Below are 25,485 nucleotides of genomic sequence, written 5' to 3'. Positions count from 1 at the left end.
TTGAATTTAAATGCCCCCCATGCTCGTTGACACAAGTGCGGCATCTTAGTAAAAAGTTGTTCATTGCTGCTTTGAGAGTTGCGACAGGAATAGCCGCAATTGTTGCCCGAATGGATTGTTTTAGTTCATCCAAATTTGTTGGCTTTGTTTTATAAACTTCTTGTTTACATAAACCCCACAAGAAAAAGTCAGGTGCAGTAAGGTCAGGCGACCTGGGGGCCAACGAAATTCGGAGTTTCTTGAAATCAGTTTATTGGGAAATTTTCGTCGCAACTCTGTCATAACAGTCTGGGCTATGTGAGACGTTGCCCCATCTTGTTGAAACCACACAGAGTTGAAAGGAATTCTCTTTCGGCGTAGTTCTGGATAGAAAAATTCTTTCAGCATTTTCAAATAACGGTCTCCAGTAACCGTAACGGTGTGACCATTTTCTTCAAAAAAATAAGGCCCGACAATACAGCGTGAAGAAACCGCACACCACACTGTCACGCGAAGAGGATGCAATTCCGTCTCGTGGAGTATCTGTGGGTTAGAAGTACTCCATATCCGACAATTTTGTTTGTTCACATTGCCGTTTAAATCGAAATGGGCCTCATCAGACATGAAAAGGCAGTTTAACATGTTTTGGTCTTCTTCCACCATTTGCAGGATCTTCTGGCAAAATTCCAAGCGAATCGGCAAGTCTGCTGCATTCAGTTTGTTATTATTGTTTGCAAAGACTGTCGGCTGACACCAAGTTGAGCAGATAAGCTTCTTGTTGAAACCCTTGGATTGCTTTGTATAGCTGCAGCTACAGCAGCGATCGTTTCCTCCGTCCGAACTGGTGGGTTTCGATGATAAGGCCTTCTTGCGACTGTTCCTTGCTCAGCAAAATTATTCACCAGTCTCATTATGGTCCATCTGCTCGGGGGATCGCCGCCAAACATCCGCCTGTACTCTCTCTGTACCAAAACTACGGACTCCAGTGCGTGATAGCGGCGGAATATCCAAATTCTTGTTTGCGTGTCCCAGTTATCCATTTTAATAAATTTTAAAGACCAATCTGCAAATTAAAACAAAAATGGAACAGATAACTTAAAAAGAAAAAAAGTTATTCATTTTTTTTTTGGTAGCGGCTTTCATCAGCCACCCTGTATCTAACGCAATATTAGTTAATATGCCAACTGTCCTTAAAAAAGTCTTCTTAAACTTTACAAAAATATTTTTTTTTTATAAGGCGTAATTCCACACTTCTTTAAAGCCGCTACCAGTGAAAAATTCAAATAAAGATGTTTATATTCCTATCGCCTCATATCTCAGCTCGCTTGCATAAGCAAATTACAAGAAAAAATGGTTTCCAAAAGGCTCATGTGGTTTCTAACTTCTACAAATTCGCTTTCACCTAATCAACTCGGCTTCCGCACAGGATCAAGCACCATGGGACTTGATTGATCATTTAATTTCAAAACATTTTAATTTCTCCCCAACGGCATATTTCTTGATCACATTCGACGACCTCAGACCTCAGCCTTACATGCAACAGCAGGAACTCAAAAGATACATTTATACAATTGGTCGGATCACTCTTACGCAAAACTGTCACATATTAACAAATTTTCAGTAGAAAATATTAATAACCTTAATCACCGATTCTGTATATCTGCCGGAAATACAACTTCATTCCATTTCATCTTACAATAAACTCCTGTCGAATCACACACGTAGACAAAATAAAAATCCTCGGCATAGTTTTCAGTAAAAGTTTCAAATGGAACAACCAAGTCTTACACCTAAAAAATACCTTATACCTAGAATCAACTTAATCCGGTCTTATCTTATCACTATGGTCTATTTCTAAACCGAAATAATCCAAAGACTGCTTTAAACATTATCAAGCCTCCCTACCACCGAGCTGTAAAGTGCATTACACGGAGTATGCGTTCATCGCCAGGTCTGAATCAGACCTTCCAGAACTGGAAAGCAGTGTCGACGAAAATAGACTGCTTTAACCACTAAAATTCTGTTCCACGAAAACTCGATAGCCGACAACGGCCTCAGAAAAAGCTTCCCTCTGTAGAAATATGGCAAAAGTGTCCTCTGTTAAATATTCATTCATCAACGAAACATTCTTAACGAAACCCACAGTGAAACACACTATATTCCCAAAAGTCACATTAACGTCACTCTTTTTGACCCAAAGTCATGACATCAAAGCTCAACAACTCCCCTAATCTCGAACACAAAATTACGAAATACTCTACACAGATTCCTCAAAAGTGGAATACGACACCGCATACGCAATAGTAGACTCAAAAGGTCAGACGGTATCAAACTACATTACACTACACCGCATCTATATTCACCGCTAAAGCCATTATTTCCATAAACAAAAATTTCGAAGTTTGCAATATGTAGACCATTTTTATAATAACGCGTTGACAACTGTAAAAGATTACATAAAAAGGTACCGTACCTCATTTATTTACTACTGACTTTTAGGCATCACTTTTAAAATACCCTTTATAATTGGCGCCTACACCTCATCATCTTCAAATCTTTTCTCGACGAAATCTGGCGTGGCTCGTTCTCTCATTATTTCCATCGGTCATTTTTTAGTGAATGTCTTTATACCAAATACTTTAAGAAAAAAATATTCATTGAAACAACGTGTGACGATAACATTTTTATTGATTTTGTAAAATTGTATGTATATATTCGTTAATTTATATTCAGTCTTTTGTAGGTAGGTATAAATTGAGTAATAAGTGCATACATACAAACGATAAATCGAAATTAAGCTAAGCAGCTAAGTTAGTAAATTAGAGGATAACTATTATTATAAATTTTAAATATGAAAGTTTGAGACCACTTCTTTTTATTTCTTTATGTATTTTCTTATGTTTAACACATTGCCTCTAAAATTGAAGTTCTCTTGAATAGTTCTACTGAGTCTGCATTTTCTTGAGCTGAACAAAACCTATTTATTTATTAATCATTCTTTTAATCAAAATCGGCGGTCTCAAGTTTCAGTTGACATAAAGTCATAGTATTTTCGTTTTAATTTTTTGTTTTGAAAGTACTTTAATCATATTTCATGCGAACTGTGTACTCAGGTTTGAATCTTGCTTTTTCAAGTATTTTTTATGTAACTCTTCTTTTTAAGTTTAGGTACATTTTGTAGTATGTTTCTTATAGACTTTTATTGTAATTTATGTAATATATTACTATTTTGTTTCAATTGTGTTTTACAAAATGTGGCTATCTGGTATATTACCAAGAATCACAAAATAAAAATCTTTTGCCACATAACTTTCTTATTGCTTATTAACATTATGACATTGGAAAATGATAAGTAAAATTTTGAATACCAAATCACAAAATTTGCATCTAGGGACATACTATATAATAGAGAACATATAAAATATTGTTTTTTTAGAGTGTTAATGTAATTGGAACTCTACTTGCAAAACAGTTCGTACTCGAGGTCACTATCTTTTATAGCTTACTTCTTCCCTGGAAGGACATTTAATGACGAAACTCCAGTGTTGACTCCTGTTTTTTTTTATTATGACCATAATTGGGACCTACACCCTTTCCTTTCCTCCTCTTGGAATTTATGGGGTGCAGTTCGATGTTGTCCCAATAGTAGTTGTTAATTTTTCACCCCAATTTTTTTTAATTAAGTTTTTTTTTAATTAATAGAAGAACAATATGTTTTGGCTTGTTACTCAATGGTTTGTTTGATGCGGTATATGATATTATAAACTATAATTAAAAAACGTATACAAATCTTTTAGAAGGACTGGAGTCCTCTTTGGTATCAGGTGACAACTCGATCAGAAAAACAATTCGACCATCAGGCATAAGAGAAACGTCGCAAGCTCGATCTTTTTCGCCGATATTTCGCGGCATCGAAGGATTTCTCGATGGACGTATTTCAATCTGAAATAGAAAATATTGTTAATCGTAAAGCATAGCGAACAGAATAAACATCTTTCACAACAAACACAAACATATAAGGAGAATATGACCACTAGATTGTATCAGAAGTATCATTACATATCTGTGTTTTCAGTTATAATATATCTATGTAAGAATGTATAGTAAAAACTTTATTGAAAACAAAGCAAGGGATTCTACAGTTAGATGATGGGCGAGGAGAGATACTGCAAACGACGTATAAGTGGGCATGAGAGATCATGTGAAACGGTATTAAAAGTCGTGAGGGCCTTCTTCACACACAGAATATAAGTAGATTTGTATATAGGGATCTATTCTGGATAATAGAGTAACTAGCATCACGAGGTTCTTATGTGAGGGGCTTCTCCGAATCTGGTTGTTGTTGTTGGAGCAGCATAAACATTCCCCGCACTTGTATTGAGAACGCTGGCGGAGTGAAAGTCCTTGGCCGGATATAAATCCGTGTGGGAACGCTCGGACTCTGGTGGTTAATGCCTGTTTGTTCAAATGGCTGCTGTGCGGATTTCTCTTTGTTTTCTGAAATATATATCATCCAACATGTCTAGTAGACGACTTCCTGTGCCTCACTCGCAAAATGCTTTTCAGATGTCATTAGAAGGTCTCGAGCGATGGTCTTAAGCGGTATTTGGTTTTGAATTTCGAAATAAATGTCATTGCTTTGGTTATATTTAGCTGTTGCTATACTTATGTAGTACATCACTGACATACTTTCACCAACAGTCTTTGTTTCTCTGTGCATTCTTTTATAAAATTTAAGCATATTTATCGGTAACTTTTGTGTTCTGTTTGAATAATTCAAAGTTCGTGGTTATATTGAAACTGAGTGTATTTCTTGACTGGTTTCATTCACAATACCAGTATTTCTTGTATAACAAGTAATACACAACGTTCTTCTTTCTAATAAAATTTGTAAAATTTATCTCTTCTACTTACGTTCCATAGATGTTCTAAGATGGAATTGTAAACAACGATACGTTGATTTTTAGAATCTGCAATAATAATGCGTCCATCGTCGTCGCAGCAAATTCCGGAAGGGCGATTAAACTCTTGGACTTCATCACCTTCTTGTCCTTTACATGACAAAATCTGAAAATCCATTTGCATAAAGTAAGTCTTAAATTTTAACTTTTTTAAATGCTTTTGTTGTAAAAACTGTATGCACATACATAAATATACGAGATATACTACTCACCGTACTGCTGTCTGGATTTATTAGATATAGACAATGATTATCGAAGTCCGATACTATAATGTTACCAGTTGGTGTATAACAAACTCCGCGCGGTGAAGCAGGATTCTTAGTTTGAAAATTAATTTCGAAAACGACTTGACGTATGAAACGACCCTCAGAATCGAACTGTTGTATGCGATGATTACGTGAATCGGTTACAACAATTTGACGTCGCGAATTTACAGCCACATCCCATGGATATTGGAACTGTCCACGCTCTTTGCCAAAGCTACCGAACTTCGATAAATATATACCAATGGAAGTGAAAATTTGTACGCGATGATTATCCTTATCAACAACGATTATGCGATTATCTATGTCGACACAAATGCCTGCTGGTAAATCAAACTCTCCATTTCCAGAACCTTTACGGCCGAATTTAAACTTCAGTGTACCATCCGGATTAAAAACTTGCACACGATTATTACGTCTGTCGGAGATCAATATGTGACCCAGCTTATCAACACACAAGCCCCAAGGGCGGCTAACTTGCCCATCACCGTGACCCTCTGTGGCAAAAGATAGTGAGAGTGTATTGGAAAAGCGAGATCTTAAAGGTCCAGTGAATGTTACTATAGCCGGTGCGCTGCGCGTTGCACTTAAACGTAAATTTTTACACAATACGCCCAGCTCCCTTTCAACGGCACCAGCGTTACAACTACGTAATGGCAACATTGGTGAAGGGATGCTGTTGAAATTATTCTCACAATTGAAACGACGGTTTGTGTTAATTGATACACCGGCAACTAGCCCGCTAGCGCTAGGCATAGAACCCCCTACACCGGGCTCGCTGACTGATCCACCGATAACAGCAGCACCATTTACCGCATTCGTATTATTATCATTTACTCGCAGAATTACGCCTTTCTTGAGGATATCTTGCAAAAGTTTACGGTCTGGTGGAATGAATACGAATTTCTCATATTTTGGATGTAAATCTTTGGATATAGAAGAAAATTGCTCGAGTTGACGTTGTGCATTCAAAACCTTCTTCGAAATATCAATGTGATCCATACCTGACCGATTCTCTGGTATCTTTTGCAACATTTCAATGGTTTCAGAGAGTCCAGCGAGAGCCGATTTTAACCCGGCCATTTGATCAGTTAAGATAGCCAAACGGCGTTGGCGCAATTTTTCAACGGATTCCAATAAGTAACTTTCGACATCCTCTATAGTCTTTATAAATTGTCTAGAGACTTTTCGTATATTTTCGCTCAGTTCAGCACAATTACGCTCGACGAGCCGTTGATATTTCGATGTACTGTCAATACTACTCGTAATAGATGTCTTGTCCGTGTTACTACTTTCAAGATCATTCTTAATTACATCCTTCAATTCGTCGCAGAAGCTTTGTATCGAAGAGTACGTATGTCCGTTGTGCTCATAAAGAGTGCAACTTTGGCATACCAGAATCTTGCAAGATTGGCAAACATACTGCAATATCTCATTGTGTAAATCGCAAAAGTGATGTGGTTTTGAATTGTTCATTGCACCAGCAGAGAAGCTATCCGTGGACGATGTATCACCTAAATCACTTACAATGCCATTCGAAGTATGACAGGAGAAATCGCTGCTAAGTGATGAACTGTAATAGAGCGAAATTAAAAGTAACGAAATATGAAATACTTTAGTTCAAAAAGAATGATTTGTAAGTGAAATGAAATGGAAAAAACAGAAAAATATTAAATACATTATTAATGAGCACAGGGCAAGTTAAAATTGCACCTGCAACGTAAACATTTTGTAGCAAATAATGTATAAAATCGTTATATAAGTATGTATTCTCTTTGCTTCTAATTGCATACTCATAATACTCAATTGCTAGCGGCTCAACTTTGAGTGGCTGAATGAGCTGCTGTTAATTGATGGTAAAAAAGATTCCTGTGGTGAGTAACGTCTGTCGGTTTAGTTCTCCTTAAAATTCCACCATTACCCACCATAATAGCGGTACAAAATTTGAAAAGTTCAACAAATTTTCATCAAAATTTCATAGTTTTTAGTCAGAGTTCTTCGAAAAATTCTGGTTATGCAATTTTGCCGTCCATTCATTTTTGGTATAATATTTTTCGAGTTTCTAGTATGTTAAGTAAAAATTCGCGTTGTTTTATGTCGAAAATTATCAACTTGGCAAACACAACTTTCTTCTTCTACTTAATTGGCGCGATAACCGCTTACGCGATTTTGGCCGACTTTAACAAAACGCGACAATCGTTTCTTTCTCGTGCTAACCGACGCCACTTGGACACACCAAGTGAAGCCAAGTCCTTCTCCACCTGATCTTTCCAGCGCAGAGGAGGCCTTCCTCTTCCTCTGCTACCACTAGCTGGTATCGCATCGAATACTTTCAAAACCGGAGCGTTTGTATCCATTCGGACGACATGACCCAGTCAACGTAGTCGCTGGATCTTTATTCGATGGGCTATGTCTATGTCGTCGTAAAGCTCATACAGCTCATCGTTCCATCGCCTGCGATTTTCGCCGTTGCCAACGTGCAAAAAACAGTCCAAGCGTCGCTTTTGCGCCATATGGTAGCCTAGTATAGTGTTAGTTTTGTTCGTCAAAAGACGATTAGGTACTTTTGAATATGGCGTTATTTTCAAATTTTCAGAAAATGTTTGGTACTGAAAATGTTTATTCGGCAATTTCTCTTACCAACACAAGTAGTTGGTTTGTGAGCGTTTTCTATACCTAAATATGTTTATATGTACATGCGATTTTTATCCAATTTTTTATTATTATTTTTGTTCAATAGCCTAAACAGATTAAGGAAACTATTGATATGGATTGGTTCATTATCTTATGCTAAGTATGTACATATGTATGTATTATATGTATATACTCACGTATTAGTCGATTCCCATGAGGGCTTGCCACCTTGCGCGCCACTTATTTCCCACGAAGGAAGGGAACCCAAAATACCAGTTAGCAAATGTTTGGAGGCCTCATCAACGCCATTGCCGTTCGCTTTTCGTACATTATTAGTAGATGCCATTATCTTTTTCACACAAGTTCGCCACTCCAAAAATTATATTGGTACACTGAAAAAGTAAATAAATGTTTTTTTTTACACTAACACGATATTACACATATTCTTTTAAAGTCTTACATTTAATATAAACCTTAAATTTGCTTTGAGTTGGCGGAAATATTTTTATAATACAAATTAGATGCGATGCAGACGCTCGCTCGAATGAAACTGTTTTATCCTGCAATCGCTACGATGCGTTAGGAAGGCTTTTTCGTTTCATATCCAGGTAAGGAAATGAAGATGCAGGTCACAAAGACTTTCTGTTCTAGCATTTGCCTATGCGTGCATAGAACATACATACATAGGTTGCATAGAGATGAAACAAGACCTACAACATGTGTTTTTTGTTTTTGTTTTGACCAATTTGCGATGCCATTAAATGCAAACAGATTAGTTCCGCTCCTTGCATATGCACATATGTACTTCGAAAAACAACCATTGAAAATCAGCTGTTTAGCCCTGCACGTACACCGTCATTTACTTGTATATTTTTCTAATACATATGCATTATCTTGGCAGATGAGATATTTCTGGACGAACTTCTTTCTGTAAGGCACTAACTTGTTTGCTTTTCTCGAAGTATTTTAATCACAGACTTGCTTGATAATAAAAGTTGAATAAATACAAAATTCTTCTTTGATTGATTAGAATTTATTGACCTTGGCCCTGCCTGACCACTATTAGTCGTTTCAACTACCATTGACTATAACGTATACATAAACATTTCATTGGGTTAAAGCAAAGCATCTAGGCCTCGGTAGTCTAGCGTAAGTGCACTAGCCTGCCATCCCAGCCTTCCCAGAGGTTGTGGGTTCGAATCCCACGTAAATCACGTAAAGCCTCGCTCTTTTCCAAAATTACCTACTTTCCTGTTTCTAAAAAACAAAAAAAAACATTTCTCCAATATCATTCCTTAGCCCCAAAAATTTATCCTTTCCATCCTTAAAGTATGTTCACATATGCATTAATTACCAATAAAAGTACAAAATTAATCTACCCGTTCATATATGGCAGATTAACTGCAAAATTGACAATCAGCTGTCAATACTCTTGTGAAAGTTTTTCTTCATAAAAATTATTTTGGCGGAATATTTCGGTGTTTTTGGCTAATTATGGCTGCTAATAATAAACAGTTGGAGGACGTTCACTGAGGTTTCAAAAATTATGGTAGTATACGCATTCGAAATTCGATATTACATATTATAATAAGTAGTAAGAGGACACACGTTTTTTTTCTGTTATATGAATACATAGTTAATAAGACCTGACAAACATTTTATTATAATTATGTCTACAAACCTGTTTTCTTTGCCGGCATCTACTTTCTTTAAACGCGTAAAAGTAATGATCTATTACACAGAAAACACGGGGTTGTATGTCAGAAAGTATGGTTATCATATATATATATATATATATATATATATATATATAATTGGCGCGTAGGATTATTTTATAATCTCAAATTTTGGGAGAGAAATTTTGTAAGGGATATCTCGCTTTTTAATTACGGATTGGGAGCTAAGCACGAAAAAGTAAATCATCTACTTATATGTGAACGTATAATATTATTTCTCTAGCACAATAAGTATGCGCATTATTTTCATTGTGGCTTCTAACACAAACAAAAAACCAAGAAAAACGCACAGTTACACATTGCATCAGTGGCGCCAGCAAGAGGAAAGGGGCGGCCGCGGTAATAGCACAGACACACGAAATTTAGCGAAGTCATCAACCATCTGTGCGATCCTTCTGCCAGAAAAATTTGAAACACAGATGACGCTCCAAGCAGTAAGGCGTTGTTCCTAAGCAACGACAAGTGGGCATTCCCACTACTTAAGACTGACTGGTAGCGGCAGGCTAATTACCTAACCTGTCAGAAATCAAAGACAGATTAACGAAACCAACGCGAGACTGAGTTTTGTCGAGGCCCTATGCCGCCGAGAGGAGTGAACAAGGAAACAAAAACACAAAAACAAAAAGCAAAAACTCTTAGGATCACAAAAGTTGTTTTGCTAAAAGTCCACTGATATGTAATATACGATATATAGTATATATGTATGCACTAAATCCCAAAAAGTGTTTTGGTTATTTATTTTATTAATCTCATTCAAGATTTTATTAAAATCATTGAGTGCGCGCGCCACTAAAATAGCCATATCTCAAAAAAATATTTCACACAAGAATGTGAAATTTTGATATGTTCATATATTGAAAAATTAAAAGGCTGACCAAATCATTTTAATATATTTCAAAAAACTTAGTCTTATCTTTATTTATTTTTGAATTTAAAAAAATCGAAATATTCAATATTAAATTAAAATGTGGATATTAAACTATATTGTCTATAATTCCTATTAAATCCGTCAGACAATATAAATTTTGAAAACACAACGCACTGATTTTGAATATGGCTTTGAAAAATCCTTTGTATTCAAAGTTATTTATATAGGACTGCCACTTGCACTTTATCCTAGAATACGTGGAAAGATTTGCTCTATCCAGCTTCCCCCAAGTGCCAGGTCTCTAATTTGTTATGCAAAATGAAGAAGCGAATAGGATAGCCAAAGAGGACACACCAACAAGAAAAGCACTGAGAGAGAAACTCTTATTTATATTGAGACCACACCTCATCAAAGAAGAATATTAGAAAACAAAAGAAAAGCTGTTGTTAGAAGGTTACTCCAGGTTATACGGGATAGATTTAAACAGTTAATTGAATCTCATGGGCATACCCACAGGTTCGTATCAAACCACCGAATAATTAAAAGTCTACACAATTACCGTTGGGGGCCACACAAAAAGCTCTGGGAAAAGACTATATCGCAATGAGTCATAGTACGGTTGAAAAGTTTATTTATTATAAGCATGCTAGTTATCTCAGAAAAATATATTTGCTAACGATGGCTCAAGCTAAACATAGAGTACGAGATAACGAAATCCAAACAGTATCTCTTGAAAACTTAAGAATATTCGCAGCTGTTGGTTGCATAGACGCGGTGTTAATCTGTTTCTGTCTTTGCTCGCCCGATGCTATCAGTGGTGGCCTAAACCGTCCAATTTGTGTTTATATTGTCGATTCTCATCGGACCGTTAACCGGCTCTCAGCGATTTTGAAGAAATCAGTCGATTCGCTGATGTATCCCGGGCCTCTACAGCGGATTGGTTACGAAAAAACTGAGATTGTGTTGGTGGTATATGAAAAAAATAACCTTCACTCATGTTACTTTTTTGCCGTCTGAACAACGACTGATTGGTCGAGTGGACCGATTGGAATAGTGTGTCTATACTAAACAATACCAAATAACTTCAGCACTGTATTTTTTGTGGTCCCGTGTTCGCTCAATAAATCCTAGTATTTGCCCTATTTCACTGAGATTTATTTCCTCGACTGGCAAAATATCCATATATGTTTACCCAGATGTTTGCACGGCTGATGCTTCAGTGCTCTCATTATTTCCCAACGCTCATTTTTTAGCGGATACCAAATACTATAAGAAAACAGTATTAATTGAAACAACGGATTTTTTTTGTGCGTTGAGAGCACTTTTATTGATTTTGTAAAATTGTTGGTAAAATTATTTTCTCGTACTTAATATATGCATGCATGTATGATTTTGTTACGTACAATAAAATATTTTATGTGTATGTAGATGTTAAGTTTTCGGTTTTCGATAAACGTACATAGAACAACAAATATCGATTTTAATATATTTTTCGTAGATAGAAAGATGTTACATAGTGCCCGGAATTTTTGATGTTGCCAGACAATTTTTATTTTTATGTACCTTTTTTACATACACATACGCATGAAAGCAAATAATGGCATTAATCAAGTATATGTAGGTATGTATGTATGTATCTGTTAACCACATCTGGTGTATTTTTATATGATATTTTGTTATATATTCTTAGCTACATGCGTTTTATTTTAATAATGTTTTTTATTATATATAAATTGCAGTATATACGTTTTTAAGTAAAAAACTTTATTAGGCTAAGTTTTACTTAATAAGTTGCTTTTGTGTATAAATTTTTATTTTTATTTTCTAAGTAAATGCACAAATGATCTTTTCAAACATTTAGTGCTAATTTGTACTTCAAATTTGTACTCAGATTGCTTTTCAATAAATATTTACGCATACTTATCTCATCTTTTCTCTTGTTCATCAACGTCATCATCATCGTCATCATCATCATCATCATCATCATGATCATCGGCATCTTAAGTTTTCGAATTCTTATTTGGACTCACAAGAGCTTATAATGGCAATGAGCTTTCAAATAAAATATTCAAAGCTTAGTTGATAGTTTTTGAACTTTTTTTTTTTGGTTTTTAATGTCTTGCTCGTATTTAAGTATGTCGTATCTCGCATTCGTTAATTTCTATTCAGTCCTACGTAGGTAGGTATAAATCGAGTTATACGTTGTATTTAGTTTTTATACCAAATAGTAAAAATAGTTAGCAAAATAGGACCGAAATATTATATTAACTTTTCTTAATTTAAATGAATACTAAAATTCTTTATAAAATATGTGGCTCAGTTGGTAAAACTTTGAGTATTTAAAGTGCGTACAGATTTATTTTTCCGTCAAATGAAATAAAATATACACATATAATATATATGTCAGTAGGTAAACTTTTGACATAAAGGTTTAATTCAACTTAATCTATCTATCAAGCATTAAAATGTTGAGACTCGATAAAATATATTAAAATTAAATCTTTCGAAGTTGAATTAAAGTATTAGAATTTTTAGAACTTTCAGAATTTGATGTGGAATATTAAAATTTTCATACTATTTAAATTATTTAAAAGCAAAACCTTCTAAAGTTAAATAAACTAGAATATTTGTCAAAAGAATACAAATAGTTTGTGTTGGTATGTAGTAAAATATTAAGCGAAAATAAATGCGAAAAAGTTCGGGCGAAAAAGAGTCCTCATAGTTCTCGCACACACTCTACGTTCTCAACTTTCAATTTTAAGTAAACATTTTGACATAAGATGTAAAATTAAATTTTTTTTAAAACACAAAGCATACATATAGTGCACACATACAAACAGAGCACGAGAAATCGAAATTAAACTTAGCAGTTAAGTTAGTAAATTATTGGATAAATATTATTATAAATTTTAAATATGAAAGTTTGAGATCACATGTTGAACACATCGACTATAAAATTGAAGTTCTCTTGAATAGTTCTACCGAGTCTGCATTTTCTTGAGCTGAATAAAACCCATTTATTTATTAATCATCCTTTTAATCAAAATCGGCGGTCTCAAGTTTCAGTTGACATAAAGTCATAGTATTTTCGTTTTAATTTTTTGTTTTGAAAGTAATATACTTTAATCATATTTCATGCGAACTGTGTACTCAGGTTTGAATCTTGCTTTTTCAAGTATTTTTTATGTAACTCTTCTTTTTAAGTTTAGGTACATTTTGTAGTATGTTTCTTATAGACTTTTATTGTAATTTATGTAATATATTACTATTTTGTTTCAATTGTGTTTTACAAAATGTGGCTATCTGGTATATTACCAAGAATCACAAAATAAAAATCTTTTGCCACATAACTTTCTTATTGCTTATTAACATTATGACATTGGAAAATGATAAGAACAATTTTGAATAACAAATAACAAAATTTGAATTGAGGTACATGTGTTTATATATTAGCAATAAAAAAAATGGGGTGTAAATGGAATAAGTAGCGTCTAAAGTTAATTGTAACACAATTCTTACACGGTTCTCTATCAAACAAAAAAAAATTATACTTGAAAATTCAGCCGCTGTTGCATTTAACATTGCAAGGTCATTTAGTGATGTGACTCCTGTGTCAAATACATTTTTCTTTGTTCTACTACTTTCCTATTATTCAATTACTATTTATCTATAATTATATATCGCTTAATTTAAAAATGTTCGATTTACTATGTCTTTCTAAGAAGTACTCAAGACATATTTTCATGTAATGAACCCATGAATGACCACAGGCCCTGCATTCTATCTAAAATTCTTTTTTTATTATGACCCTATTAGGGGAAATGAGCGATATATATGTATATCTATATATCCTCCTCAAATTTGTGGGGAACGGGTGATGTTATCACTACTGGGATTGTGTGAATTTTTTCATATCAATTTTTTTAAAAAGTTTGTTGTTCCTCAATGTTTCGTTTGAAGTGGTACGCGATATTATTGACTAAAATTAAAAAACGTGTACAAATCTTTTAGAAGGATTGCATTCCTCTTTGGTATCAGGTGATAATTCGATCAGGAAAGCAATTCGACCATCAGGCATAAGAGAAACGTCGCAAGTTCGATATTTTTCGTCGAGATTATGCGGCATCGAGGGATTTCTCGACGGACGTATTTCAATCTGAAAGAGAAAATATGGTTCATCTTAAAGCATAGCGAACAGGATAAATGTGAAAAAATAATAATATGTCATTTAAAAGCTGTTCCGCCCACTCCTAATACCCAGTCTGGTGTACAACTATTCATATTTTTTTGTTTATGGATAAGTTTTGTGTTGTGTTTGAATAATTAAAAGTTCGTGGTTATATTGAAACTGAGTGATTGGTTTCATTCACAATATCAGTATCTTTTTGTTTTGTAAGAAGACGGGAGTCTAACAGGTAATACACAACGTTCTTATTTTCTAATAAAATTTGTAAAATTGATCTCTTCTACTTACGTTCCATAGATGTTCTAAGTTGGAATTGTAAACAACGATACGTTGATTTTTAGAATCTGCAATAATAATGCGTCCATCGGCGTCGCAACAAATTCCGGAAGGACCGTTCAATTCTTGAACTCCATCACTTTCTTGTCCTTCAGATGATACGATCTGAAAATCCATATGCATAAAATGAGTATTAAATTCTAACTTTTCTAAATTAGTTTTTTCTAAAAAGTGTATGTACATATATCCACACATACATAAATATACGAGATATACTACTCACCGTACTGCTTTCTGGATTTATTAGATATATACAATGATTATCGAAGTCTGATACTATAATGTTACCAGTTGGTGTATAACAAACTCCGCGCGGTGAAGCAGGATCCTTTGTTTGAAAATTAATTTCGAAAACGATTTGACGTATAAAACGACCTTCCGAATCGAACTGCTGTATGCGATGATTACGTGAATCGGTTACAACAATTTGGCGTCGCGAATTTACAGCCACATCCCATGGATATTGGAACTGTCCACGCTCTTTGCCAAAGCTACCGAACTTCGATAAATAGATACCAGTGCAAGTGAAAATTTGTACGCGATGATTATCCTTATCGACAACGATTATGCGATTATCTATGTCGACACAAATGCCTGCCGGTAAATCAAACTCTCCATTTCCAGAGCCTTTGGAGCCGAATATAAGCTTCAGTGTACCATCCGGATTAAAAACTTGCACACGATTATTACGTCTGTCGGAGATCAATATGTGACCCAGCTTATCAACACACAAGCCCCAAGGGCGGCTAACTTGCCCATCACCGTGACCCTCTGTGGCAAATGATAGTGAGAGTGTATTGGAACAGAGAGCCCTTACAGGTCCACTGAAATTTGTTATAGAATGTGTGCTGCGCGATGCACAGTTACACAATACGCCAAACTCCCTCTCAATGGCACTAGCGCTGTAACCATGTAACGGTAACATTAGAGAAGGGATACCGTGGAAATTATTCTCATAATTGAATCGACCAAATACACCGGCAACTGGGACACCGCATTCGCTGACTGATCCACCGCAATCACTGACTGATGGACCGCAATCGCAGACTGATCCACCACAATCGCTGACTGATTCACCACAATCGCTGACTGATCCACCGTTAACCGCTGCATCATTTACCACATTCGTATTATTATCATTTACTCCTACAATTGCGCCTTGTTTGAGTACATCCTGCAATATTTTATCGTTTGGTGGAACGAATACGAATTCCTCATATTTTGGATATAAATCTTTGTATATAGCAGCGAATTGCTCAAGTTGTCGTTGTGCATTCAAAACCTTCTTTGCTATATCAAAGTTATTCATACATGACATATTCACTGAGGTCTTTCTCAAAATTTCCATGGTTTCAGAGAGTCCAGCGAGAGCCGATTTTAATCCGGCCACTTGATCATTTAAGTTAGCCAAACGGCGTTGGCGCAATTGCTCAACGGATTCCAATAAATAGCGTTCGATATCCTCTATAGCCCTTGTAAATTGTCTGCAGGTTTTGCGTATATCTTCGCTCAGTTCAGCACAATTACGCTCGACGAGCCGTATAAATGTCAATGATCTGTCAATACTACTCTTAATAGATATCTTGCCCGTATTACTACTTTCAAGATCATTCTTAATTACATCCTTCAATTCGTCGTAGAAACTTTGTACCGAAGAGTACGTATGTTCGTTGTGCTCATAAAGAGTGCAACATTGGCATACCAACATCTTGCAAGGTTGGCAAACGTACTGCAATATCTCATTGTGTAAATCGCAAAAGTGATGGGGTTTTGAATTGTTCATTGCACCAGCAGAAAAACCACCGGTGGGCATTGTACCAATTGGTGAGGGCAAATGAAAAGTCGAGTGATTTGCGAATTGGGGATCATTGAGATGGTTACGCCAGCAATTACTGCACATGAACTCATTACACTCAATACAACGATTGGTCGCATTTACTTCACATATACTGCAACTGATGCTCGAGCTGCTAGACGATGATGTTGCAGTACCATGCATAAAATTCCGTCTGGCCATTCCAATACCATCACCACCTAAGTCATTTGAACTGCCATGCAAAGGATGCCAGAAGTTTTTGGAGAAATCGGTGCAAGGTGATGAACTGCAATAGAGAGGAAAGTTTATTAAATTAAATCTAGATATTTAAGTACCATCGTTTATATTTCCAAAAGCGTTTTGTATTATATGTACATACATTTTCTTGTCTTAAAACAGTTGCCTACTTCCCTTAATGCTACAATTGGAGTCATGCATCTTTACATGGTGAAATAAATTCAGTTTATAAATATTTTAGCAAGTATCATATCTCACTCAACTCGTTTTCTGAAAAATTATCTACAGGAAAATTACCTCCCTAATTCCAGTGCAAAGTATACACGCTCCAACCGTTGTTGTTAAAAAATGTACAATAGTAGGCAAACAGATAGGAAGGACTCCAATCCTGATAGTGATTTCTCACAGAAAACATTGAGCATTGCTCACGATAGCGATGTTGGGAGAATTCGGTGGAGCCGCTATGAACCACAGCATCTAGCTGATGTAATAGTCACAAAAGAGAAGGTTGCATATGCAAATAAATTATTTTCACCTTTCAAATCTCAAGGCCCTGTCCATATCCTCCGCTATCGAAACCTCAAATTGCCCTAAGCTTTTCAATAATTAAGACCTTATAAAGAGAAAGCTTTGCGCGCTTGTAGGTATGAATGATTTTTCATGCAAATTTTTATTTTTATTTGGCTGAAGATCTTAACAATATTGCAACGAAAGTCTCAACTAATTACACAGTTGGCATATTTTTGCATGAGTTGCTCTTCTTCATGCGATACTAATAGCCACTATTTAATTTAAAATTAACGGAATATGAAATAGTTCAAAAATAATGATTTGTGAAAGATGTGAAATGAAATGGAAAAAACAGAAAAATAAATATATTACACAGGTCAACAACGTTTTGTTCTAGGAAAGTGTAGTGTCATTTAAGAAGTAATTTTTTGCGCAGAATCCGAGTCCGGGGTTTAAATTGCTCTATCACGTCAGGACTTTGAGATATCCTAACCTAAAAGTGCAAAAACGCTGTTTTTGCCCATTTTTTAGGTTATGTAGCTACGCAGATTTTGCTCTTCATAAAAGAGTAAACATAGTATTTTAAATTTGCAAAAAACGCTGTTTTTGCCCATTTTTGAGGTTATGTAGCTACGAAGATTTTGCTCTTCATAAAAAAGTAGATGTGATATTTTAAATTATAAGTCTTCCTCTTTTAAATGCCGTTGAGTTTGCTTAAATATCTTTATTTTTCACTGAGATACCGTATTTTGAAGTTTCCATGTTTGTGCTATTGCAGGTGCTATTTTAATATGTCCTGAACAGGTCTGCAAAACAATGGGTTCGGAATGTTCTATAAAAGTGTAGTGTCATTTCCGAAGTAATTTTTTGCGCAGAATCCGAATCCGGGGTTTAAATTGCTCTATCACGTCAGGACTTTGAGATATCCTAACCTAAAAGTGCAAAAACGCCGTTTTTGCCCATTTTTGAGGTTATGTAGCTACGAAGATTTTGCTCTTCATAAAAAAGTAGATGTGGTATTTTAAATTATAAGTCTTCCTCTTTTAAATGCCGTTGAGTTTGCTTAAATATCTTTATTTTTCACTGAGATATCGCATTTTGAAGTTTCCATGTTTGTGAATTTTTCGATATCCGAAAATCCATTGAGATAACATGAGACGTGATACGGTCTATTACATAATCGCACAAACAAAAAAGAATAAAAAAACCTTCAAAATGCGATATCTCAGTGAAAGATTAAGATATTTGAGCAAACTCAACGGCATTTAAAAGAGGAAGACTTATAATTTAAAATACCACGTCTACTTTTTTATGAAGAGCAAAATTTTCGTAGCTACATAACCTCAAAAATGGGCAAAAACAGCGTTTTTTGCACTTTTACGTTAGGATATCTCAAAGTCCTGGCGTGATAGAGCAATTTAAACCCCGGATTCGGATTCTACGCAAAAAATTACTTCGGAAATGGCACTACACTTTTATAGAACATTCCGAACCCATTTTTTTGCAGACCTGTGCAGGACATTAAAATAGCACCTGCAATGTAAACATTTTCTGCCAAATAATGTAAAAAATCTTTATACAAGTATGTATGCCCTTTGCTTCTGATTCTATACTCATACTACTCAGCTGCTAGCGGCTCAACTTTGAGTGGCTGAGTGTGCTGCTCTTAATTGATGGTGAAAAAAGCACCTATGGTTAGTAACGTCTGTCGGTTTAGTTCTCCTTAAAATCGCACGTGTTTCAATTCTTCTTAAAATTCCACCATTATTCACAATTATCCAATAGCTCTTTGGGCCATTTATTTACCTTTTTCTTCTTTCAAAAATATAGTTCTTACTCCAAAAAAACCCATTTAACTCAAAGTTTCAACCTTTCTACACAATTTAAGAAAAGTCAACAAATTTTTATCGAAATTTCATATTTCTATTTTAGTAAAAGTTCTTAGAAAAATTCTGGTTATGCAGTTTGTGGTCCATTCACTTTTGGTATACGCGTAATATTGTTCGAGTTTCGAAAATTCAAAAGTTCACATAAATGTATAAACCAACTCAGCTGATATGCTTTCCTCTCTTCTACCAGTTTTTGCAAGTTATGCTAGGTTTTCCGTTCGTAAAATTGTTTGTTTTTTTATCTTTGGGAGAGAATTTGTGTTTAGCTCTCTTTATCTTTTCTTTTATTGAGATAATTGTGCCAAAATTATCACCAACAGTAACTACTAACTCTAATTAGGTATAAATAGTAAAATGAGGACCTTGAAACCTGACCTCCCGATAGTTTGGTATTTTTGAATATGGCGTTATTTTCAAACTTTCAGAAAATGTTTAGTGCTGAAAATGTTTATTCGGCCATTTTTCTTGGTTTGTAAGCGTTTTCTATACCTAAATATGTTTATATGTACATGCGATTTTTATCCAATTTTTTATTATTTTTTCTTTTGTTCAATAGCCTAAACAGCCAAAAGAAACTATTGATATGTTTTATACTAAGTACATATGTATGTGTTATATGTATATACTCACGTATTAGTTAATTCCAATGACTGACACAGAGGAAGGGAACCCAAAATGCCGGATACTAGAAGGTTTGGGACCTCATCTACACCGTTGGTGTTTGTTTTCGATATATTATTAAAATATGCCATAGCTTCTTAAAGGATCACCGAGTTATTGCTAATGAAATTAATCATAAACTGATAAACTGGCACTTAAAGGTGCAAGTAAAATTACTCCTTGAATCGAGTAAATAAATGATTTCGGTTTTACACAAACACGTTAATACACATTTTCTTTTTCACTTTTCAAAGTTTAATTTTTAATATAGTCCTTAGATTTGTTTTAATTCTTCAGTTGACGGAATAACATTTGATGCGATGCAGACGCTCGCTCGAATGAAACTGTTCTATCCTGCAATCGCTACGATGCGTTAGGAAGGCTTTTTCGTTTCATATCCAGGTAAGGAAATGAAGAAGCAGGTCACAAAGACTTTCTGTTCTAGCATTTGCCTATGTGTGCATAGAACATAGGTTGCATAGAGATGCAAAAAGACCTACAACATGTGTTTTTTGTTTTTGTTTTGACCATTTTGCGATGCCATTAAATGCAAACAGATTAGTTCCGCTCCTTGCATATGCACATATGTACTTCGAAAAACAACCATTGAAAATCAGCTGTTTGGCCCACGTCGAGCTCGTCAACCATCATTTACTTGTATATTTTACTAATACATATGCATTATCTTGGCAGATGAGGTATTTCTGGACGAACTTATTTCTTTAATGCACTAACTTGTTTGCTTTTCTCGAAATATTTTAATCACAGACTTGCTTGAATAACCATCTTAATAAAAGTTGAATAAATACAAAATTCTACTATGATTGATTAGAATTTATTGACCTTGGCCATGCCTGACCACTATTAGACGTTTCGACTACCATTGAGTACAACGAATACATAAAAATATCATTGGGTTACAGCAGAACCTCTTAGGATCACAAAAGTTGTTTTGCTAAAAGTCCACAGATATGTGCGATACGTAGTATATACTCGGATGCACTAAATCCGCAAAGGGTTTTTTTTAATTACAATATATTTATTTTATTAATCTCATTGAAGATTTTATTAAAATCAGTGACTGTGCGCGCCGCCACTAAAATAGCCATATCTCAAAAAAATATTTCACACAAAAATGTGAAATTTTGATATGTTCATATAAAGAAAAATTAAAAGGCTGAACAAGTCATTCTTAATATATTTCAAAAAAATTATTCTTATCTTTATTTATTTTTGAATTTAAAAAACTCGAAATATTCAATATTAAATTAAAATGTGTATATTAAACTACATATATTGTCTATAATTCCTATTAAATCCGTCAGACAATATACATTTTGAAAAAACAACGCCTTGATTTTGAATATGGCTTTGAAAAATCCTTTGTATAGCAAAGTTGTTTCTACAGAACTGCCACTTGCATTTAGTCCTACAATACGTGGAAAGATTTGCTCTATCCAGCTTCCCCCAAGTTCCAGGTCTCCCATCTGTTATGGAAAATGAAGAAGCGAATAGGATAGCCAAAGAAAACAAAAGAAAAGTGTTGTTTGAAGGTTACTCATATAACCTGATAGATTTAAACACTTAAATAAAGTTCATGGGCTTACCCATAGACCCACTACAGCCTGAGAAGTTAACGGAACTCTCTTTACAAAATAATTCGTACTCGAAGAGTAAATGGAGTTACTATTGCATTTAATGCCCTCTTTTACAGCTTATTTCTTTCTTGGTGTGACTCCTGTGTCGAATACATTTTTCTTTGTTTTTCGCTTAATATAATGGTTTACTATTGAATTACTATTTATCTTTAATTACATATCGCTCATTTACTTCGATACTATGTCTCCCTAAGGAATACTCAAGACATAAATGATCACAAGTTCTGCATATTTATCTAAAAAATATTTTTTTTTATTATGACCTTGTATATATATATATATGTAGATATATATGTAGATATATATGTAGATATATATATATAATTGGGACTTACACCATTTTTCGGGTGTTTGGGCGAGCTTCTCCTACAGTTTTGTGCTGCCCCAAACAACAATGGTGTTTATGAGAGCTTTTTCATTGCAGAAATACCCTCGGAGGTTTGCCATAAATGCTGCCGCCTTTAAATAAATAAATGAATTTCACTAACTTAAGCTATATTATTTGCATGTATGTATGTATGCATGCCATTATAATGATTATAGCCTACACTTTTAATACTATAGAAGTAGTTGTTAATTTCTTCACATCAATTTTTTTTAATAAAGTTTTTAAATTGATAGAGGAACAATATGTTTTGGCTTGTTACTCAATGATTTCGTTTGATGTGGTATGCGATTTTATTAACTATAATTAAAAAAATTAAAAAAACGTGCTCAAATCTTTTTTAAGCATTGGAGCCCTCTTTCGTATCAGGTGATAATTCGAGTAGGAAAACAATTCGACCATCGAGCATAAGAGAATCGTCACAAGTTCGATCTTTTTCGTCGAGAGGGATTTCTCGATGAACGCATTTCAATCTGACAAAGAAAATATGGTTAATCTTAAAGCATAGCGAACAGGATAAATATGAAAAAATAATAATATGTCATTTAAAGGCTGTTCCACTCAGTTCCTAATACAGAGACTGGTGTATAACTACTGATATTTCTATGTTTAAGTGTGTTTGAGTGCGACAATGCATTGACTAAAAATGTCTGTGCTTGCACAACTTTATTTATCGATTCCGTATAGTTAGTATTATCCATTATTATTATTGCAATTAAGTGCGTGTGCTTAACTTCTTAAGCGCTTGTGCCGCATATATTTGCCAAGCCCAGTTGATTCCCGTAGCGCTTATTACGTATTTATATATCCGCATTGTAGAAAAGTGAGTTAATACAAGAGCTATAGCCGAGATTATGCTATTTAACATTGTTTGACGAATACGATCACTATTTGTTCTGTTTAGTATGAGATAGTTATAATGAGTTTGGGTCATAAGTGCTTTCTTTTAAGTAAACCCACCTTTACTTGAGCGTGTAACAGGAACTGTAACAGCTACAAAAACTTTGGAAATATATATCTTTAGTTAATTATTTGATCTACAACTTTTACCAAAATTGCTATAAAAGTTATAAATAAAAGCATAAAATCAGAAACAAATTTAAACTTTCATTAATTTTTTATAAAGTTTTTAACTTAATATGTAAATAGAAATATCTGTTACAAAAAATTCATGGCCCTTATAGTTAAACAAAATAAGCACACACTGTACTTTCAAGGCTGCAGTATAGAACCCTTCACACCAAAATTTTGTTTGAAAATAAAAATTGCATTTAATAGAAAATGCAAAGCACCATTGCAGTGTTTTTTGTTTGCAAGAAGGTTATAAAGTTTATCTCTTCTACTTACTTTCCAAATCTATTTAAAGTTGGAATTGTAGATAGTCACTCGTTGGTTTTTAGAATCTGTAATAATAATGCGTCCAGAGCCTTTACGGCCGAATTTAAACTTCAGTGTACCATCCGAATTAAAAACTTGCACACGATTATTACGTCTATCGGAGGTGAATCTGGGACCCATTTTATTAACGCATAAGCCCCAAGGACGGCTAACTTGCCCATTAGCGCGACCCTCTAAGGCAAATGATAGTGAGGGTGTATCGGAAGTGCGAGTCCTTACACGTCTAGTGAAACCTGTTGAAAATAGGGTACTATTAAGATAGCTACGCGGGCAATAAGTGCACATGAATTTATTACACTGAACACAACGAGTCCAGTTGCTACAGTTGCTTAAATACTGAAGAAGTTGTTGTAGAAATCGTTGCGAGCTGGTGAACTACAATAGAGAGAAAGGTTTATTAATTTCAATATAGAAATTCAAGTACCATTGTTTATATTTTTATAAAGTTTTAGGATTACATGTCTTGTCTTAAAACGTTACCTACTTCTTCCTAATGTTTGACTGATGGAGTTTAACAATATTTTTACAACTAAAGTCTTAACTAATTACACAGTTGGCATATTTTTGATGAGTTACTCTTCTTCATATGATACCAATATCCAATATTGAATTTAAAAGTAACGAAATATGAAATGCTGTACTTCAAAAAGAATGATTCGTAAGTGAAATGAAATGTTAATATAGCACCTGCAGATTGCCTACAGCGTTAACATTTTGAAGCAAATAACGTGTAAAGCCTTTAATTCTCTTTGCTTCTATTTACATACTCATAATACGCAAGTGTTAGCGGCTGAGTGTGTTGCTGTTACTTGATGGTGGAAAAGATAGCTATGATGAGTAACGTCTGTCAGTTTAGTTCTCCTTACATTTTAGGTCAAACTTCCTTTATCCTTTCTTTTCAGTCTTTTTTTTTGCGGCTTTAAATTTTTCTACAACAGAAAAATTTGTAAATGAACTCAGCTGATATGCTCTCCTCTCTTCTATCGGTTATTGCAAGTGATGGTAGAATTCCCGTTCGTTAACTTGTTTGCTTTCTTCTCTTTGGGAAATTGCGTTTAGCTCTCTTTTTCTTATCTTTTGTTGAGATAATTGTGTCAAAATTGTGCTCATCTCTTTTATACCGTATAAAAACTTCATACCGTTAACTATTAAAAGTAACTGCTAACTAATTAGGTATAAATAGTAAAATGAGGACTTTAGAGCCTGACTTCTCGATAATTCGGTAATTTCCAAGAATATGATTAGTACTGAAAATGTTTATTCGGCCATTTTTCTTACCTGCACAAGTAAGTAGTTTGAGAGCATTTTCTACACCTATGTAAATATGTATGTAGGTATGTACTGGTATGTTAATAGCCTAAACAGGCTTTTGTCTCCAAATTAAGGATCTCGGTGTTATTTGCTAATTAAATTAATCATAAACTCGCACTTAAAGGCGCTAGTAAAATTCTTCGTACATTCGAATACACGTTCAACACTCCGAAAATTATATTCGTACACTGAATAAGTAAATAAATGATTTTGTTTTTCAACTAACATGACGTGTTTTGATTTCGCTCCGCAGTTTTCAAGTGTATTAATATCGTTGGTGACTTTTAACCATTTTAATGGTGACATATTGAGCCTGTGATTATTGATATACACACATATGTACATATGTACATGTGAACAGAACTTGTGATTAGCAAAATACATATTCATGCGTTTTTAGTTTCGCTGTGCATATATGTACATATCAGAGAACGTTGAATATAGAGAAGTCTCACGAGCTACGAATAGTGTGAATTGTCAAAAATGAAGTGAAACCGCGAACACTATTTCACCTCGCTTAACTCGACAGCGGGGAAGTTCTTAACAGAGCTGATTACAGTGAATTATGTACAAGTACATTGGCTCTGCTCAGTTTTTGGTTTCTGTATGAAATCAAATTGACGAATGCCGACGGCATTTTGCAAGGCATTTGCTTGTG

At 34.5% G+C, this 25,485-nt stretch overlaps 2 protein-coding genes across 6 annotated transcripts; both read right to left on the bottom strand.

The window, feature by feature from the left end:
• Positions 1–2,632: 2,632 nt before the first annotated feature.
• On the bottom strand, positions 2,633–8,407 carry LOC128866244 (protein wech-like). Its single transcript, XM_054106829.1, has 5 exons — positions 8,298–8,407; positions 8,035–8,229; positions 5,153–6,776; positions 4,894–5,046; positions 2,633–3,921 (listed from the first exon to the last, which is right to left on the bottom strand). The coding sequence occupies exons 2-5, from the start codon at positions 8,181–8,183 to the stop codon at positions 3,751–3,753; spliced, it is 2,097 nt and encodes a 698-aa protein (XP_053962804.1). The 5' UTR covers positions 8,184–8,229; positions 8,298–8,407; the 3' UTR covers positions 2,633–3,750.
• Positions 8,408–12,508: 4,101 nt separating this feature from the next.
• On the bottom strand, positions 12,509–24,888 carry LOC128866243 (protein wech-like). Of its 5 annotated transcripts, none has more exons than XM_054106825.1 (6): positions 24,795–24,888; positions 23,813–23,891; positions 23,466–23,749; positions 15,187–17,065; positions 14,916–15,068; positions 12,509–14,597 (listed from the first exon to the last, which is right to left on the bottom strand). In XM_054106825.1, exons 4-6 carry the CDS (start codon positions 16,978–16,980, stop codon positions 14,427–14,429), a joined length of 2,118 nt encoding a protein of 705 aa, XP_053962800.1. In that variant the 5' UTR covers positions 16,981–17,065; positions 23,466–23,749; positions 23,813–23,891; positions 24,795–24,888; the 3' UTR covers positions 12,509–14,426. The 5 variants fall into 5 exon arrangements, with proteins under 5 accessions (XP_053962800.1, XP_053962802.1, XP_053962801.1 ...); XM_054106827.1 differs by lacking the exon at positions 24,795–24,888 and adding an exon at positions 24,001–24,104; XM_054106826.1 differs by lacking the exon at positions 24,795–24,888 and adding an exon at positions 23,997–24,103.
• Positions 24,889–25,485: the final 597 nt, after the last annotated feature.

Source organism: Anastrepha ludens, chromosome 6 (assembly GCF_028408465.1).
Source record: "Anastrepha ludens isolate Willacy chromosome 6, idAnaLude1.1, whole genome shotgun sequence".
NCBI classification, from domain to species: Eukaryota; Metazoa; Arthropoda; class Insecta; order Diptera; family Tephritidae; genus Anastrepha; species Anastrepha ludens.
Note: the sequence above shows the minus strand (reverse complement) of the source record. Positions and strands in the feature narration are given on the sequence as shown.

Coding starts and splice junctions, on each gene's coding strand:
- LOC128866244 (XM_054106829.1), bottom strand. CDS start 8,183: ATGGCATCTACTAATAATGTACGAAAAGCGAACGGCAATGGCGTTGAT. Junction 5,047..5,152: donor TAAATCCAGACAGCAGTACG/GTGAGTAGTATA, acceptor ATGGATTTTCAG/ATTTTGTCATGTAAAGGACA. Junction 3,922..4,893: donor TCTTAGAACATCTATGGAAC/GTAAGTAGAAGA, acceptor TTTCTATTTCAG/ATTGAAATACGTCCATCGAG.
- LOC128866243 (XM_054106824.1), bottom strand. CDS start 20,167: ATGGCATATTTTAATAATATATCGAAAACAAACACCAACGGTGTAGAT. Junction 15,069..15,186: donor TAAATCCAGAAAGCAGTACG/GTGAGTAGTATA, acceptor ATGGATTTTCAG/ATCGTATCATCTGAAGGACA. Junction 14,598..14,915: donor ACTTAGAACATCTATGGAAC/GTAAGTAGAAGA, acceptor TTTCTCTTTCAG/ATTGAAATACGTCCGTCGAG.